General features: G+C 48.0%; 1 protein-coding gene across 1 annotated transcript; it reads left to right on the forward strand.

Moving 5' to 3' along the window:
• The first annotated feature begins 4,397 nt into the window (after positions 1–4,397).
• On the forward strand, positions 4,398–8,377 carry LOC122426652 (RING finger protein 223-like). The gene has a single exon (XM_043445739.1). The coding sequence runs from the start codon at positions 5,453–5,455 to the stop codon at positions 6,470–6,472; it is 1,020 nt and encodes a 339-aa protein (XP_043301674.1). The 5' UTR covers positions 4,398–5,452; the 3' UTR covers positions 6,473–8,377.
• The last annotated feature ends 11,700 nt before the right edge of the window (positions 8,378–20,077 follow it).

Consider the following 20,077-nt stretch of genomic DNA (forward strand, 5'->3'; position numbering starts at 1 on the left):
ATCCCCATAAATTGATCACATTAAAAAATAAACCTTTAATTCCAGAATAGTTTTAGATTTATAGAAAAATTGCAAAGATAACACAGAGAATTCCCATGTACTCAACACTGTTCCACCTATTATTAATATCTTTCATTAATATGCCACGTTCGTCTTATTAACCAATATTGATACATGATTATTCACTCAAGTCCTTTCCTTATTCATATGTTCTCAGTCTTTACCTAATGTCTCTTTTTTGGTTCCAGTCTCTCCTCCAGGATATTATACCACATTTAGTCATCCTGTCTACCTGGGCTCCTTTTGGCTGTGACTATTTCTTAGAGTTTCCCTCTTTTTGATGATCTTGGCACTTTTGAGTGGTATTAGTTAGCTATTTTGTAGAATGTCCTTCTATTGAGATTTGCTTTGTGTTTTATTTCATGATTAGATGGATTATGGATTTTTGAGAGGAATATCACAGAAAGTGCCATTCTCAACACATCGTATCAAGGGTGCCTGCGTGCTAGCTAAGTTGCTTCTGACTCTGCGACTCCATGGACTGTAGCCCACAGGCTCCTCTCTATATATGCCACATCTTCTTTATCCATTCATCTGTTAATGAACATTTAGGCTGCCCCCATATCTTGACAATTGTGAAAAATGGTGCTATGAACATCGAAATGTGTGTATCTTTTAAAATGAATGTTTTTTTTTTTTTTTGGATATATACTCAGGAGTGGAATTGTTCAGTCATCTAATAGTTCTATTGCATGAATACTCTTAAAAGTTTTATCTTTGCAATATATAGCAAAGAGCTCTAGCTCCTAAAGTAACCTCTTAATTGTTATGCTTTCTCTTGATGAAGACAATTCCAATTCCATCCAACACTCCCACGGACACTCCTGCCAGGCCCTGAGGTGGTATGTCCAGTTGTCTACAAAATTAAGTCCAGCCTTGCTAGTATGGTTCTGAGATTTCCTGGACAGCAAGTAACTGCTGAGGCAGGCTACTTACCATGCCTTCAGCATTCACACTTTCCCTGCTGCTGCCTTGAAAGTCTTTCTCTCTGCCTCTTCCTTAAATCCCTAATTCACTGACCATGAGTCTGCAGAAATTTCCCTCATCCCACAGCAGAAATAACTTCTCACTCCTTGTTCTCACCAGGCTTGTCCCTGGACCACAGACCTGCTTCATTCTGTCTGCTGGTTTTGCACATCAGCTTAATATCCTCTATTAAACTCTTGGTTTCTGGAAGCCAGGTTATCTTATCACCTGGCCATTATGCCTTCCATTATAGGACTTCAATAAATGTCAGATCGAATCAACCCAGTTTGTATTTGAAAATGTCAACTGTTTGATTGACTCATTTCCTACTTGCTTCTGAGTGGTGTTATCCATCTATACATTTGTTCTTCCAATATTACCAATGAGATTTCACTTTGTCCTCCTATTTTATGCAGAGCTTTATTTATTTCAGCTGACAGATCAATAATGCATGGTGAGATTCACAGGTCAGGCCTCCTCCTGATCCTTCTGATGGAGATGCTACCTGTATCTCTACCTTTGAAATAATGGAAGAGTTGGACCACTCTACCTCTTTTGGCTGGGTCACCTTGGACTGGTGACACAAACCCTCTGGGCCTCTGTCACAGGGCATTTGAGAAAATTATTGAGGTTAGGAATAGAAACTCCTGACCATAAATAGTAAGTATTAACAGGGGCTGGGAACTCTCTGTGTATGTTATGTGTACATCATGTTTACTCTTCACAACAGACTTAGGAGGTAACTATTCTTATGCCCATTTTACAGTTCAGAAAACAGGCACAGAGAAGCTAACTAGCAATCCAATGCTATACAGAAGGTGAAGAACAGATCTCGAATTCAGACCCAGAGCAGTCAATCCCCACTCTCTGTTCCCCACTAAGTCCTTTGTGAAATAGCTGCCCCCAAAACTTAAATATTGGCTCTATTTATATGGAGGGAATATATACAGGAGATTACCTGAAACCACTGTTGCCTCGCATTTTCTCAGGTCCTCAAAAAGAAAATGACTCAGCAAATACTGAGTGTCTAATATAGTCAAGGCATGAGCAAGATTCTTGCAAAGTCAATTCAAATCCTAATATAAATGAGTTCCTTGTTTCTGACATAAGACCTCTTTCAACATATCTTTCACCGCAGTGGAAACTCCTGCTTGAAGGACCAGACTTCACTACATGCTGCTGCAGGTAACACTCTGAGCACCGGGCTTTATAGTCTGTAAGAGAGGATACCTGTGGTCTGTGTCACGCAAACTCACACTCTTCATGAATAGTCCCTCATTCCACCCATCAAAACCCCATGTGACACCTTGAGAGTCCTAAAAGTGAGTGACTGGTACTAGGATATAAAATAATTGGAGATGCTGGTTTAAAAAAAAAAAAACACTAGTCAAACAGAGAGTAAATTCCAGTCTTGTTAACCCAAATTCTGGCAATTGATTATGACCCCATCAACAGACTATATTATTGACAAAATCCAAGCCTGGATTTCTCAAAGAGTGCCGTAGTATCTAAGTGACCATGAGCTATGGGAGACCATAACTATTAACTAATTACTTTGACTGGTAATGCTGATGACTTTCCTTGCACTGTTAATACTTGGGAGATGTTTCTGCTTTTGGTTTCCTTTTAGCCAAACCGGTGGCTATTGTGTAAATCCTCAACCAGGGGTGATAATGCCCCGATGGGACATTGTTGGTTGTCACCATTGGAAAGGGTTGCTACCAACATCAAGTGCATGGAGGCCAGGGATGCTGCAAAACATCTGACAATGCACACACCAGCACCCCCAGCAAAGAATTCTCCAGCTCAAAATGTCAACAGCTGAGGCGGAGGAACCCTGGTGGAGCTGCAGGCTCCGTTCCTCAGTTCTTCCATTCAGTGGTGAGAATGCATAATACAGTGACATTTTGAAATCTTAAATGTTTTGTCTAAATGCACACCACATGTAAATGTGTAGATCTTCGGAACGCTTTCAGTCCCCTTTGGCATGGAGGTTGCCAGTGTCTTAGGAACTGGGTGGGTAGGATGGACAAGCACATAAATGCACACAAGCCCTCATGTTTCTGAATTTCTCTTCTGCCCATGCCCTGTTTTAAAATTTTCTTTTTTGGGCTTCCCTGGTGGCTCAGTGGTAAAGAATCTGCCTGCCAGTGCAGGAGACACGGGTTCGATCCCTGATCCGGAAAGATCCCACAGGCCACGGAACAACTAAGCCCATGCACCACAACTCTTGAGCCTGTGCTCTGGAACGCTATGTGCAGCAACTACTGAGCCACATATCGCAGCTACTGAAGCCTGCATGACCCAGAGCCTCTGCTCCACAACGAGTAATGCCTGCTCACCGCAACTAGAGACTATCCCCACTCCCTAAAACTAGAGAAAAGCCTTTGCAGCAACAAAGACCCAGCACAGTCAAAACTATAAATATAAAAATTAAAAAAAATTTCCCTTTATATCAGCATTATCTATCTTCTCAGCTTAGGGCTGCTCAGGGCTTAAAGAATTTAGAAGAACCAGTTTAAAATTGTGCTTTAAATGCAATTTCAGAGGCTTTTCACAATCAAACAGCTAAAGGAGGGAAAGAGAGACAAGGACAGGAAGAGGACAGGAACTTAAGTCTGTCCACAACAGGTTGGTTTGTGAAACTTTGTACTATTCCAAGGCCAGACTAGGGTCTTCTCCCGATGTTCATCACCCTGCCCTCTGCTTGTCACAGCCTCCGTCACAAAATGATACTTTTTTTTTTAAGTATAATTTTTTTTAAAATTTAAAGTAAAATTTGAAACTAGGAAATGGAAAGCTTACAGTTTTTAATGAGCCTCAACTAAGGTCTCTCAAACTTACCAAGTCAATCACATTCACTATTCACATAGAGTAAAAGGTCTATTTATTTTCAAGTGTCATGGAAACATGACATTTATGACAATTCCATCTTTGGTCTGTACACTGGTGGTTTGTTGGTATCTTCTTTGCTTTCAGCTTCTCTCTTCCTTCAACTTGATTCTCATTCATTCATCCTTTCCACAAATATCCCCTGGGGTATCTTGCTTTCTGCTGCAGAGAATCCAGAGGGAAAGTGGGAACATTCTCATCTCATGGGAACCCAGAGAGCTCTTCCCTTTCCCTTCCATGTTGGGGCTGGGGAGGTTTTCTCTTCGTAGAGTGAGGACCAACCTGGAGAAACAGAGGAACAGAACTTTCGTATTAGGAATATTTGAGCATCAGCCCTCAGATGCCTATCTTCCATTCCCGTACCCTGCTGAGTGTTCCTTCAAGAAGTGCTACTTCTTCCTAACCTGCTCACATGGGCTTCTCTTGGTTTTAATTAATAACATCAAGAAGATCTGTCTTCTGTTACTCATGGAGTTTTCAGCTCTCTACATGTGTGTGTTGCAAGTTTAAGTCGACCACGGTGGGGAGTGATGCCAGGGGTGGATTTAAGCCGAACCTTGAAATTCTGTGAACCTCTATGCCAATAACATTTCCCCACTCTGGTCTGTAAACACATGCACACCCACCAAGTAGCGACCCATCCCTAAGGGTCAGCGTCAGGAAATCAGCGAGTCTGTGTCTTCATGCCTTCTTCAGGAAGCGATATTTCAGGGGAGGAAAACGTACTTTTCAGCTCCCAAATTTTCCTCTAGATGGTTGAAAGGAAAAATGCCATCTCTCTGCTCCCACGCTGAGAAGAACGCTGTAGGGCCGCCTGGGCTTTGCTAATAAAAGCGGAAAGTGTAAATGGTTTGGCGATGACTGACTTTCGCCCTTGGACGGAGAAATGAGATCACGGTTTTCACGGACAAGAACCGCCGCTGCCGCCACCGCGGAGTCTGCCGCTTCCTCTCCCAGCACGGGTCCCGTATTACATCACCGGTGAGCTCCTGGGGGGTCAGGGGGAGCGGAGGCTCCACCCGGGTCGCAGCCCCCGACTCCAGAGGAGAAACACAAAACGGCAAGGGTGTAGGGGGAGGGGGCGAGCGGGAGGGAGAAAGAAAAAGGAGGACCAGGTTTCCCACCACCCCTCCGAATGTGAGGAGGGTGTTGCACTGGCGTCTGGTCCTTAAGCAGCCCAAATTTCATAAGCCGCATCGCCCCCCCCCCCCAACTCCCCACCCGCCCTCTACGCTCAATTACGACATCCAAAGCGGCCAGGGAAGTCGCCTTGAGAGGCCCAAGGGGGACTGAGCAGACAGGCTCCCAGGGACTGGGAGGGACCGCGACGCCCGCGCCTCCTCCGGGGAGTGGGGGGGCGGGGGATGCGGCTGCCGCTGCGCCCCCGCCCGGCCCAGCCAGCGGTGCCTCCCCCGCCAGGCGACAGCAGCCGGACGGGGGCGGCAGAAGCGCCTCCTCCCCGCCCGGAGCCGAGACGGCGGCGCAGGGGGAGGAAGGAGCCTCACCTTGCCCCCGATGAGGGGCGGATCATGCCATGGCAGCGCCGGCGAGCGACAGCGGCGGCGGCGGCTGCGGCGGCGATCGGAGCCCAACCAGCAGCCCCGGGAGCTCGACCGGAGCAGGGGGCGCCGCGGCGCGAGCCCGGGACGGCGGGGACGCGGGAGCCCGGAGCGCAGCGGTGACGGTCCCCGTCCTCCCTCCGCTCGAGGACTATGAGTGCAAAATCTGCTACAACTACTTCGACGCAGACCGGCGCGCGCCCAAGCTGCTGGCGTGCCTGCACACCTTTTGCCAGGAGTGCCTGAGCCAGCTGCAGCTCCGCGCCGCCGCCGCCGCCGCCGCGCCTGAGCGCACGCCGCGCCCGCCGCCCTGGCACGGCCCGCCCGGCGCCATCGCCTGCCCCGTGTGCCGCCACCGCACGCCGCTGCCCGACAGCCGCGTGCACGGCCTGCCCAACAACACCAAGCTCGCCGAGGCCTTCCCGCTGGCCCTCCGCGCAGCGCACGACCCGCTGCCCCAGGACCGCCTCCCGCCGCTGCCCGCGCGCCGCCCAGCGCCCACTTCGGCCCCGTCGGCAGCCGCGGCCCCGGCCCCGCCGCCGCCGCCGCCGTCCTCCGAGGACGCGGCCGGAGGACCACGCGCCCGCGCCGGCCTGCGCGCGCCGGGCAACTACGAGAGCTGTCAGAACTGCAAGCGCGCCGCGCTCACCGCCGGCTGCGTGTGCGTCGTCTTCTCCTTCCTCTCCATGGTGGTGCTGCTCTTCACCGGCCTCATCTTCGTCAACCACTACGGCGGCGGCGGCGGGGCACCCCCGGGGGGCGGGGCGCCCCCTGGTGCAGCCCCCGCAGCCGGCTCGCCCTCGCCCTCGCCCGTGGGGCCCATCTGCCTGTCGGTGGCCAGCATCCTGGCGCTCTTCTCGGTCGTCATCACTTGGATCATCTGCTGGCTCAAGTACCGGCCCGAGGGCGCGGCCCCGGGCTCGGCCGGGGGCGGTGGCGGCCCGAGGGCGCGGGCGGCGGCAGCGGCGAGCGGCGCGAGGAGGAGCGGCACGTAGCGGGGCCGCACGCCTGGCCTCCCTCGCGCACCTGCAGCCCCGCGCGGCCCTAATGGAGGGGGCCTCTGGTCCCGTGCGATTGAGCTTCTCCGCCCTCTCCCCTCTGGCCCCGGACGCGCACCCCCTCGCCGCCTGGCCACTCCTCAGTGGTTTTCCGCCTCTCTGGCCTTTCCTGTCCACTTCGCGCTGGGCCAGAGAGGGAAACCGAGGAAGCAGGGATGCTGGTGGGGAGTCGCGTCTCCGTGGACTGTTCAAGGTCAGCCCCCTCCATGCACCGCCCTCATCCACGCCAGAATGCACAACCAACCCTCTCCGGAGTGCGAAGATTTGCAAAAAGAGGAGGAAAGAGGAGTGGGACACCCATGGCCCCGCCTGGAAGCTGGTTTTCTGACTGCCGTGACTTGGGCGTTTCTTTAAGCGTATGGGTGCGCGCGCGCGCACACCCGCAGCAGTTGTGAATGGACCTGAGTTGTCCTGAGGAAGAACGAATGAGATGTGAACGTGAGAGAAAGGTCTCCCTGCCCCCTGGAGGTCCTGGAGGGTGAGTGAGCCGGATCGCTGAGAGTGATGTACAACCTTCGGGGGGCGTCACGCGTGGGGACGCTGGATAGAACAACGGCCCAGCATCCGTGCGCAATTGAGCAGGTGCTTAGCGCGCGTGCGCGCCCTCATCTGCCTCCAGATTATTTCGAGCAGAACGGTGGTGGAGCGCACTGGGCGGTAGATCCTTCTGTTAGTGGCCCGACAGAGTCCAAGAAGTCCCACCTCCTGGAAACTTGTGATCGCTTTATTCTCGATGTTGCTACCAGGAAGTCATTTCATCTTCTGTAACTGGACTCAGGGAGCTTCAAGAGCCCGTTCTCTCTTCTCTCAAAACTGACTTACTGTTGCCCCCACCTGGAAGATACTGAAAGCTATTCGCGCAGAATAGAAACTTTAGGCTTCCCCTGCCTTTTTTCTTAATTTCATTTTTAAAATAATTTATTTTAGAGTATATAAATCTGGAAAATGTGTGCATTAAAATTTCTGGAAAAGTTGTTTGATAAGCAGTAATATTCCTGCCGTACCTCTAGTCCGAATACATTTCGAAATGAGGGGCATACAATAAACGCGTGTTGATTCAAGATTTTATACTGTGAAATAACTTTCAATTATCTGATAAAAAAAAAAATACTGCCCAAAGACGAAACCGATAAATCAAGTACCAAGTCTTTCTTCCTTTGACTACAAATATACATTATTTTGAATGTAGCTGTTTGATATTGATTTGATATTAGAAATCACTGAAATGTTCACTTCTCATCACATTAGATGAAAAAGAATACATATCTATCCGGTTTTGTAACTAAAAAGATGAATTGGAGTGTATGTTGCAGCTGGATTTGATGCTTTTTTAAAGAAAAAAAAACAGTTGTTCTAAATGTGTTTTATATGAAAACATTCTTTATTCCATCTTTTGAAGTTTGGAATAAGACAAAGTTTTCATGCCTAAACACCACAGAAGCTACTGAGGGTATGCTGTTATTCCTCATGTATTTATGCAAGCTGTCTGCATGATATCCTGACACTATTCTATTAACTGAACTTGAATGGAGCATTTGTATCTATCATAGAGTGAAGTAATTTACTGGCCATTGATAAGTGGTATGGCTGCAATTTAGGAATTGCAGTATGATGTGTTTTATGTCTGCACTGTCAATAAAAACAAGAAGCATTTCTAGAAAAACCTATTTTCATGAAACTTATTTCATGGGAAAATCGCTCCGTGTTATTTGGGCAGCACTTCTTTTTCTGAAATACATATATCCTCATCCAGATTCTAATTTCACATTTTGAATAGTTCTGAGAGATAATTCACATGTGGGAATGCACTGCAAGGACATTTCATGGAATTACTGGAACTCCTGAAGGCCAAGTGAGATCTGTTGTACTTTAAAGTTTTACCCACCCACTACTATAAAATTCCCCTAAAATGAAACTCTGTTGTCAGATTTTGTTCTCAGTTTCTGTAAAATGTTTTCAGGTTCCTAATATGAACAATCACATTCCAGAGATTGGTTTTAATTTACTTTTACCTCCAACAAGTTACTTGTGCCATTTTAATTTCTAGATTCATTTTTATCTTTTATACTTTGTTTGCCTCCAGTGCTGAGATTCTAGCATTCACATATGTTCAGTTGTACAAGTGCAACTACACGTGTATATATAGTATATGCTAGTAACAGAACTTGGCTTTGTGGATGTAACCATGTGCACATCCACATGTGGGCACGCCCATGTGTTTGTTATTTCATTCCCTCAAATTGACAACCTAGAAGTCTGTCTAAAGTTACTTGGGGACCAGCTTGCTTGAGTTTGTGTTCCAGAGAGGAAGGTACAACAATGACATAAACTGAATTATTGCTCATAAAATCTTTGAATTGCCTGAGTTACAATACAAGCCACATTGCACGTCTTTCATAGGTTGTATACATGTAAAGCTCTTATAATGAGAAATGTGAATACTTTAAAATCAAGTAGATACAATTAGGAGCTCAGTACCTGAACATGGAGAGATTGTTGGTTTTTTTTTTTTTCTTCGCTAACTTTTTTGCTTTGTTTTAGTGCTAATTTCTGAGTTCTTTATCAGGAATTGAGTGGCAGGATGAGGTGATGGAAAACATTTTTCCAACTTTGAGTGGTTTTCTGGCATTCAGGTGTCCCCCATTTTGCAGATATAACTTCATCATTTCCAACTCCTGTGGAAAGTCCTGGAATACCATCACCTTAGAGCATGAATTTAGCAGTAATTGTTGAAGTGACCAAGGAGACGTCTGGAGGAATCTTGTAATGGTGGAAGACTCCTTTCTTGTGGAAATGCAGTAACTCAGTCCTGAGCACATCTCTAGCTCATGAGTATGAACCGCTAGTAAAGTCACTGCAAAATGCCAGACTTGGTCTGGGCTGCCCACATGCTCAAGAACTTGTGGTTTCCATGGTCCAGGTTCTGCTTATGTTCTGAGACTGTTAGGTAGAATTATGATACTTAGGCAGAATTATCATGAGGCTTCAATAGCATCTAAATTTCAAGTGAAAGAAACTCATCTTGGAGTGATAGATTAAATACTTGGCCTCTGAATGTAATGTGACTTGGTGAACAGGGTCCACATTCATAAAGTACATCGGTTTGGATTCTAAAAATCAGTAACATCATCAGCTGTTATGAGTCTGAAAACTGGTTTTCTCTCTTCTTGGAAGGACCTTGGCAAGTCATTTAACATCTTTGAGTCTCAGGCTCCTCATCTACAAAATAGGAACAAAAAGAATCAGCTCTCCTTTCCTTTTGGGGTTGATATAAGGACTTGTATACAAAAGAGGGAATACAGATGAAAATACTTTGGAAACAATCCCTATGTGGATCTATAGTTTTGCTTCCATTCAGGCTTGCAAGGGTCCAATATCACCTCCCCAGAGAAGGGCTTCCCTGGTGGCTCAGCTGGTAAAGAATCCACTCGCAATGCGGGAGACCTGGGTTCGATCCTAGGTTGGGAAGTTCACTGAGGAAGGGCATGGCAATCCACTCCAGTATTCTTGCCTGGAGAATCCCCATGGACAGAGGAGCCTGGCGGGCTACAGTCTATGGGGTCACAAAGAGTCAGACACGACTGAGCGACTAAGCTCAGAGAGATCTACCTCGACCACTCTATTCCTAAGGGAGTATCTACTGAAGTTTTCTCTTTTTTCTTACTACTATCTGCAGTGGTCTCATTTGTTATATGCTTTATCTCAATCTCCTATAACCAGAATGGAAAAACAAGAGAAGAAAACTTGTCTGGTTACCTACTCTATCCACAAAAACCTTTAACCCGCTGTAGGTATATGGTAAGTGACAGTTAACTAGTCTGTTGACTTGCCTTAATGGGACACCCTGTACTAAATGTTAGATGCCTTGGCTCCCTTTATGCACACTGCCTCTCAGGAACTCCTGAAACCCTGGGGGACTTAGGTAAACAATTGGTTTTCCCAACTTCATCTGGAGTTTTCAAAGGTGAAAAAATATACCCCCAAAGCATCTTGAGTTTTGATAAAAATCAGTTCAAGCACAATGAAACTCTAGTTGCAATATAGTCAGTGAAAGTAGACACTGAAGAAACTAAAAGATATTTGGCTTCCATTTCCAATCATTTTCTGCACTGCAAGATTTCAAGATGTGATGCCTTTTGGCTTCCTTAAGTATGTCTGAACCATCTGCTCCAAAGCCAGCAGCACCTACATGTTTGGGATAAGTTTACATTGCAGTGAAATTTCCTCACATTTAGGTTAAGATCTATCAAATTTCTCATTATTTATTACCCCATTTTATTATTTTTTCAGTCTTTGCCTCTATACATAAATTATCCTTCATAGATTGGCTAAATTTATAATCTCAGTAGCTGAGTAATCCCCCATTAGTCTGTGATCCAACACATCCTCTTTAATCACTTAATTCCCATTAGCTAATATTTGTATTTTAAAGTTCTGTTATGATACAAAGACAATTATGTTCATGCCTCGGGCATTGAACTGCATCCTTGTTAAAGGTAAATTGCATACTTCTTTCTTTGAAAGAAAATGTTTTTATTGTATATGTTATAGTGTGAGTCCGTAGAATAGTATTTGCTACAGTAAATATTTCTGAAATGAGTATTAGAAATGACGGCAGTCAGATCTTAGTTCTGAGTTATATGAATAAAGAACTCATGAGAGATTTTATCTATTTTTTGCTAGATTTCTTCTCATTGTTCATTTAAGGAAAGCTTTGTAATACGTACCCTTAGCATCGTTTCTATCCATCAGTCATACCTGAGGCTTCCTTTCTCTTACTCAAAACTAAACTATGCAAAGAGAGGCAAATTTTTTTCTGTCATAAATTCACCATCATTCTTAAAATACATTCAGGGAAATGAGAGTGTTTAATGTTCAATTTCCAAGAATATTCCTAGGAGCTCAGGAAGAATGCACACTTCCCTTAGAAGAAATTGTCTTTGCATGTAAAATTGGATTATCTTTGGTTTAGAAATACCACATCTCCATGGGGTGGAAGAGGGGAAATGCTGATGTGGGAAGAAAGAGGGTAGAGAAGATGTGCAAAAAAGTTCTCCTAACCCCTAATATTACAAACACACATTCCAAAATAAATGGAGTGAAAGCATTTAATCTTTGCAAGAACAGAACACTTTTATTTCAGCAATTATTATCTCAAGAACCATGGTCTGGTTGTATTTGAATGACTCAGCTATCTCTGACCACAATGATGATCCTCCTTATCATATGGAAATGATACTTTGATATGATTTATATGTCTAGTGTGTGTGTATTTGAAAGTAGTTTGTAGTCAAACTTGAGAGGTGGAGAACCATTGCACCTGACTTGCAGCTTGGGGGAAGGATTAACTTCAAGTTGTGAAGTAGATGGTTTTTTTGCGGAAGAAACTTTGGAACTGAACTCTGAAAGATTTGTCCCTAGAGCCATTTCTTATTAAATTCACACACAACAAACTTATTTCCTGATTGGAGCTTTAGCAGAAGTTCTCGGCTCTGGCTGCAGGTTAAAATTACCTAGAGAGTTTAAGAAAAAAAAAAAAAGCTTGAAGGCACCAGTCCCGCCCCCAGAGACGTTTCTTTAATTGGTCTGGGAGTAGGGATGGAGGTAGAGAGGGGAGGCGCATCAGTATTTTTAAAAGGCGCTGCAGGTGATTCTACTGGGCAGCGAGATTTGAAAGCCATTATACTTCACAAAGTTTTTTATTGAAATTCGGACGCTCTCCCTAATCTCACTTTAATGAAAGAAAGGCCTCCAGGTTTCTTAGAAACTGGGAGATTGTGGACAAATGCTTAGATTTTGGAAGTGGCCATAATTTGAGTAACTGTTTGATTGCTGCTTTATTTTCTGACACTCTCTCTGTGTCTCTATTGCTTTCTCTCGCTCTCTCTCCACACACACACTCCTGTTGACTTTGTCTTCCCAGGAAAGTTAGGTAAATATTTGCAGCCCAATTTGGCGCGCTTTGTGGTCTTTCTTAATGTGGTGGGGATGAAAGCTGCGCCTTCCCCAAGGCTTTTCCGTGGACTCCCCTCGGTCCCTCAAAATAAGTGTGTGCTTTTCCAAATCCCGCGAGTCATTAAAATTCGGTGACAACGTGGGGATTTGAGGGCGGATTATATGGATAACCAGGAAAAGTCCAGAGGTTAAATGAACAAAACCTGGCCAGTTGACATGTCATCGACCATGACAGCTGAGGGCGAAGCCGCTGGTCGCCGGCAGGTGCGGACCTGCGAGCAGATCCAGCTCAGAGAGTCCTGTTTAAAGATATTTGCTAGAAGAGTTACTACATTTTTTTTTAAAGACCCTTCCGAGTAGCCGATCAGCGTGCAAATTAATTCCACGCTCCGGGACCCAGGTGTAAAGGGATCTGTGCTGAGACTTGGCGGCTGGCGGGCGGTGGAAGGCGGGGGGCTTACCTTGATTTCTCCGCGTTTGAACGCGGACGGCGGAGATGGTTCGTGGCTGAGCGCAAGGACTCTCCGACGAAAAGCGAAGGCTCAGCCCTCCGCGGGAACCCGGGGCCGGGGCAGCCACCGCGACAAGTTCCCGGGGAGGCTCCTGGGCCGGTGATGGCATCTGCCAACTGGGGCCGGCCCATGCCGGCACCCGCGCAGCCCCCGGTGCAGAAGAGAACTCGAGACCTCCCGGGGCCACGGGCTGGTCCCCGCACAACTGGGACGACAGCGACCCAAACGTGACCTCTTCGCAGCCTCCGACCCCAGTCCCCAGCCCAGCAACCCCTACACCGGCGATCCCGAAGGACAGGCGCGGGCCCGGGTGAAACAGAGGCACAAGAACGCGGTCACCAACCCATTGGTAGAGCGCACTGGAGCCCGCTGGTCGAGACTTAAAGGCTTGTTTATTTGTTTGGCCTTTGTATGGAAACTGGTCTTCCTTCAGCCCTTGCTCTCCGGATTTTGTGACGCCCTGATTTCAGAGTCTGAAGGTCTCTGATCCCGTGGCGTCGTTACCATTCTTGGCTGTCCACGGGCCCCTCCCAGCGCCCGTCCCAAAGTTCTGCATTCGCATCTATTCCTAAAAATAACAGAGAAGCCAAAAACCCGCTCCAGCCTCCCGCCGTCTTTCCTATTTGCCCCGCGGGGCTTTCGCAACCCCCCCTTCCCCCACCACGCTGTTCCGGCGCGGGTCAGCGGGACGTGGACAGCCAGGGATGGGGGCTTGGAAGTACCTTTGCTGTGTTCGATTTCCTTTTGGAAATTCCTCGCGGTTCCCCGCACGGGGCGGCACCCGCATCCTACGCGAGGTTCTGCACCTGGCTAGGCGCCTACGAAGACTTCAAGAAGCCCGGCCCACGACACGTTCCAAAGAGAGCGCTGATCCGCGGGAGGCACGGAGATTTGGATTCCTTCTCCAAACAAGCATCAGCTGCCTGCCACGTGTCCTCCAGCCCGAATTAGAGGCAGCTTAATGACGTTAAGCGTCTCTGGTTCTTCTCCGCCTGGGGAGAGAGTAATAAACTAACTGGGAGTAAGACAGAAAGATCGTTTAAAATAGGCAAAAAATTTAAAGTGGGATTATATGACTGGAAGCATTTTAAAAGGGAACTGAAATGGAGTAGATTTTCAAATTATTTTCAATCGAGATAAGATAGATCAGTGCCTCCCAGAGGCATTAAAGGTAACTTTTGTTGAAATTTATTTACAGAATAGGGTAAACAGTGAGAGGTAAAGTATTTGGCCAACTCCCAGATCCCATCCCTTTGGGGGTCTGATTGGAGAGTTAGAAACTTGTTGGGCTGCTGATTGAACAGGAGTGACAACACCACATTGTCTGGGGTTTAAATCCTAGTTTTGTTGCCTGCTAGGTGTGTGACCTAAAGCAAACTAAGTAAACTCGCTGGTCCTCCTTTTTCTCATTTTAACTGGATACAATCTAGTGGTTTTAAACAGTAAGTAAATTAGTCTTTGTAAAGGGCTGAAGATGCCAGTACTTATGAAATGCTCAATATATATATGCTATTACTCTTAGATAGTATATTACTGTTACATAATTATGAAATGAAAATGTGCCAGTATCATTAAGTGCTATTGTCAACGCACAATTTTCCCTGTTCTCCCAAGATAGTTTATTTGAGATGGGGAACCCAAGCCTCTAGACCAAGGAGTGTTAGGCTTTCTGAGCACTTGTTCTCCCAACCCCAGGACACCAGGCAGGTTCTGAGGAGTCTTCTGGAAAGTGTGGTTTGATTCCTGAGAGGTAGACTGTGACAGATTCCTGGGAGGTAGACAGACCTGTGGTGGTGGCGAGAGGATGATGGCATCAGAAAAGCCTGATGTAGGACTTCTCTGGTGGTCCAGAGGTTGAGGATCTGTGCTTCCACTGCAGGGGATTCAGGTTCCATCTCTGGTCAGGTAAGTAAGATCCTGCATGCTGTGCAGTGTAAAAGATAAGCCTCATCTCCCTACTTTGGTACTTTTGGGCAGAGGAGCCTGGCAGGTCATGGGGTTCATGGGGTCACAAGAGTCAGACATGACTTAGCAACCAAATCACCCTTAAAAGGATTTGGTCTGAGTGTTGATTTTAGGCATCCTTTCTCCTATCAACCTGTACTTGTGTAATGCGTGAGCTGGCAAAGTCCAATCTCTATTTCTCCTTGTCTTTTTTGTTTTTGTTTTTGTTTTTTTTTTTAACACGAATTATAAAACCATGGGAGCAAACTAAATGACATATTCTTAAGTCAATACTAAGTAAGGATGTGTGTGCTGTGTCTGGCACATAAAAGGATCATAACTTTTGTATTTTTCTTCCTAATGTCCTTTTCTTCCTCACAACCTTTTGTATCCTGTTGTCCCCTAGTATACAACTATCCCCCCCATCACATATTCTGCAACAGTGAAATGGGGATTCAGGTCACTTTTCCCAGCACAAATGTATCCTTCAAATCAGAAACAGTCATTCTGTGCTGTCTACTATGAGCCCACCTTGACTAATGTCAAAACTTTCAAAATCAGAAATATCTTATCATGTTTCTTCAGTATTTTGTCATTTTCTCTCCCTCTCCTCTTTTCAATCTTAAAGCAATTCTCTTCTCTTCCAGGACTTCTCAATTTCTTCTCTTTTGTCTGTCTCTGAGAACTTCGATTTTCAGGGTCCTTTCCTGCTTTTTGAGCTCAGAAATCTTCTTTGATTTCCCTTCCCAGAGTGACTTGCCAATCCCTCCAGAGTTTACAGTGCCCCCAGGATCTAGCTCCCACCCCCCTGGTCATCCTGCCCAATGAAACCACACTGTTTGCTCTTTGATACTGCAGCTTCCTCACCAATCAGAGGGGAAGAATGCGCTGCACACCTCCCCTACTTGGAAACCTGACCTTGTTCTGGGGGACATGTGATGATCGTTTCTATTACAAGGATGACTCTTATGATCTCATTACACAGGGCAGCAGCCCAGACTGTCTGAGAACCTCCTCAGCCTGCTGTGGAGATAGAAAACAGGTCTGAGATGCCCCAGGAATTCTCTTTCCACTTGGGCCTTCTTACCTCTGCTGCAAGTTCACACTGTTTCTGTTTTTCTCCCCTCTCAGTTCAGTTCAGTTCAGTCGCTCAGTCGTGTCCAACTCTCTGCGACCCCATTGACTGCAGCACACCAGGCCTCCCTGTCCATCACCAACTCCCGGAGTTTACTCAAACTCATGTCCATTGAGTCGGTGATGCCATCCAACCATCTCATCCTCTGTGGTTCCCTTCTCCTCCTGCTTTTAACCTTTCCCAGCATCAGGGTCTTTTCAAATGAGTCAGTTCTTTGCCTCAGGTGGCCGAAGTATTGATTGGAGTTTCAGCTTCAGCATCAGTCCTTTCAATGAATATTCAGGACTGATTTCCTTTAGGAGGGAGAGTGCTCCCCTATCAAGTAGCTCCAAAATCTAGTAAGACTTTGCTTTATCAATCGTTTTCTGACAAGTAAGAACTGCTCCTTTTTGTTGAGCAGTATGTCCACTACTGTTCTGAGAAAACCATGGCCCCCTTTCAGACCCCCATGGAGCACTACCTGCTGTCGCCTCTACTGCATCTGCTGGTTCCCTTGATCCCAGACCTTCACAGTGGGAGTGGTGGTTCAGTCGCTAAGTTGTATCCAACTCTTTGGAGCTTGCCGGGCTCCTCTGTCCATGGAATTCTCCTGGCAAGAATACTGGAATGGGTTACCATGAAGGAAGATCCTTCTCCAGGGGATCTTCCCGACCCAGGGATCAAACCCCATTCTCTTACATTGCAGGAGGATTCTTTACTGACTGAGCTACCGAGCCTTTCTATTAATAATGTATGAAGCCCTGTGAAGACATTCTCTCCTGTATGGTCCTGCTGGTTTTTTCCCATTTATCTCACAAGGCTGGGGAAGGATGACTGCTTTGCTAGGGTCTTGGGCTCCTCCTCCGGAGTCCTTCCTCTCCCCTTCTCCTCAGAGTGGTAGCAGATGTGGGAATCATTCAGGAGGGACACGCATACCTGCCGCGTGAAGCAGGGCATGTGTAGTCGGCCCAACTCTTTCCTGCCTGCAAGGAGTTTTCTCCTAGTTAGGGAGCAGGAATGACAGGTCCAGATGACTGGGGGGACCTGGACACCAAGCACCTGGGTCCCCATTTTCTTTCAAATAAAAATTCAATTTTCGGACCGTGGGCACCGAGAAGAAGATGCTCAAGCTCATGCTGGATTTTTGAGCCAGGGACACCTGGAAATCTCAATCTCCTGACCCCCAACAATGACATCTACCTTACTCTCAGAGGTGGGGTGAGGGCTGGCTCCAAGGAAACCTCCCTCTGTTGGTGGCAAGATTCAGTCCCCCTGTCACCCCTTCAATAGTTGGAATGAAGTATCTTCGGAAAGAGAACAATGGGAAACATCTGGAGGGACTTGCAGCCCCCAAAGTTTCCTCTTCTAGGTCAGATCACCTCTGCTGGTTCTGCTGCCCAGGCCCCGCCCCTAGTTCTCCAGGATGTCAGAACGCCCTGCCCACTGGCGGTAGTAGCTCCTCAAGCTGTTGTCCACCTACTGGGTTTTTTCACCTTCACCCTTTTCCTTCCTTTAGCAATCACTCCTCCCTACCCTAGTTCTCTGCAGAAACCTACCTCTACTGAGCCTGCCCAGACTTTATCTGTTGAAATAGCAATGCACCAACCCCATCTCACCCCAGGGTTGCATACCCCTTCTCCTCTCAAGTCCTCTGAGCTTCTTCAGAGCTGAGCTGCAAACTTATAGTCAATCTCCTGACAAGTTGCATCTATTTATTTTTTGGTTATTTTCCGGGACTTCACCTCTGCCATGATGACTCTGGTTTGTTTTCATCACAAGATTAGCCCTAGCCTTTGGAACTGCACGTAGTAGAAGCTCAGTAAGTATGTGTGTATTGAATGAAAAGTTCTGGGGCGGCTCTGGGAACTCAGCCAGAGGACAAGTCAACCATTCAGTGTGTAGAGTAAGATAATCAAAACTGCCCCAGGGAAAGGCTTCAAAGGCCAGGCTTGCGTGTGTCTCAGGCCCTAGGGGACCAGTGAGTAAAGGAACCCACACATTTTAATGAAAAAATTTTTGGAGGGGGGGAATGAATGACTGAGACAGTGTGGGACCTGGAGTGTGCACCCGCACATTTAATGAAAATTTTTTCAGAAAGGGGAAGGAATGATTGAGAGACTGTGGGACGTGGAGTGCACCCAGCCTCCACACAGAAGCAGCAGCAGGAAAGAAGGCAATGATGTTCCAGAGGGTGCAGCTTAAGCCAGGAGGCTGGTGCTCGCCAGCCACCACATCTCGAACCTCTTGGCCTGGCCAGCGCGGCCCAAAGCACGATAGCACATCCCCCTTCTCCTCAGGCCTTCGTGTCCCCAGGGCGAAGGCCAGGGCTTGGTAGCTTCGGGCACCGTAATCATGAGAAAAGCTGGGATTATGTGGAGAGACGATCGGCCTCCTGGGGAAGCTCCGAAAAGCCCGCTGGCCCTGGACGCTGAAGGATGCAAGGGTGGGTGGACCAGTACTTTAGGGCATAGTAGGCTGAGGGCCCAACCCCCGACACCAGGCTTGAGGTTGCAAAAACCAAGAGAGGCAGCTAGGAGTGCACCCTACGATCCCTGAGGTCGGATCCTCACTGTTCCAGCCCAGAGAGGCCACGAAGAGGGCTTGCATAGCACCCACCTCACCTGCTTTGGCCCTGGAAATAATTACCCTATTAGATTTGTGTCCTGAATTGCCCCCTCCCCTTTAATCAGGCAGAATCTCTTTAAGGGGCTCCAGTGGAAGAATCTTATCTCTGATGGTGCAGGTTCAAAGCGCAGAGAGGATGGGACCTGCTTAGCATAGTATTGGAGGGGTGAGGGTAGGGTTGAGAGAAGCTCAGACCAAGAGACCGGTCCTGACCAGGTTGAGGGGGATGGGCTACAGACATCCTATCCCAGGACTCTTTCCTGAATGAGCCCAAGGGTCTCTGCCCTCAGAGGACAGAGTGCTGTCAAGGGCTGCTCTGAAGGAACCTGAATTTGGCGACCCCCATCTCCAGCCAGCTTTCCCACAAGGGACCTGGAGGCTTGGAGTTTTCTATTTCTCAGCCAAGAAGTAGAGCCCCCTCCCCAATCCCCCCCCCCATGCAAAGCAAACGTCCTCTTGTTACTCCCCCCCCCACCCCGCAACTGGGGGAGTTGGCCTCCTGGAAGGCTTCTAGGGTCTTCCCGCCACGCTCTCCAGGGCACCTCTCTCGGGGAAGGGGGAACGTCCTTGGGGCCAATCGACAGGGTTTTCTGCTCTCCATCCCGGTCGCTTCACCCAGGAGTAAATGAACCCCACCCCCACCCCTGGAACACGGCTCAGCCAGTGTTCCGGGCTCCGCCGAGTGGATTTTAGTCCGGCTGCTCCTGGAAGTATCCGATGGAAGAGAAGGGCGGGCAGTTGTGTGGGGAGGCGGCGGCCAGAAGAAACGGGGGCCGTGCGATGTGTTCGAACGAGTCTGCTTGTGAGTTTGTGTGTGTGTAAATGAACGAGTGCCCAGATGCGAGGAGGACGGGAGCGGGGGACATCGGGGCTCTGTCGGGGCTCCATGAACCCGGCCCGCAGCCGGCTCTGGGCTCTGGGAGAGGCCTGGCGTAGCCCCGAGGGCTGCGTCTCCTCCGGCCGCCCCTGCAGCGCCAGCCGAGGAAGGGGAGCCCGCGGCGGGCAACGGCGGCTCCTTGGCTCGCTCCCCAGAGGCGCTGTGGGAAGAGATGAGGCATCCACAGTACTTTCGCTTCGGGCCTGATGGATGCGACCGCACACCGAGGGCTGCGTAATTAATAAAGATTACGACCGTTTTGTCCAAACATCCCTCTTAATTAATGGAAAGGAGGGAGCGAAGGGTGATTCATTGGCATTTGGAAAAGTCCCTCGGCGGCGCGGGCTTTGCGGTGTGGAGGGGGCCGCTGGTATCCAGGCCACCCCCGGACCGAGGCGTTCTCATTCCGGATCGAAGTGTCCCCCAGCCTGTACCGCCTCACCGCGTCGTCTCAGGGACGTGCTCCCCGGGACTCAACAGCCCCCTTCCGCAGGCTGCAGCCACTCTAGGTTGAG

This window comes from Cervus canadensis, chromosome 24 (genome assembly GCF_019320065.1).
Source record: "Cervus canadensis isolate Bull #8, Minnesota chromosome 24, ASM1932006v1, whole genome shotgun sequence".
Lineage (NCBI taxonomy): Eukaryota > Metazoa > Chordata > Mammalia > Artiodactyla > Cervidae > Cervus > Cervus canadensis.

What these genes read in the sequence shown, in the direction of transcription:
- LOC122426652 (XM_043445739.1), top strand. Translation starts at nt 5,453, where the DNA reads ATGGCAGCGCCGGCGAGCGACAGCGGCGGCGGCGGCTGCGGCGGCGAT.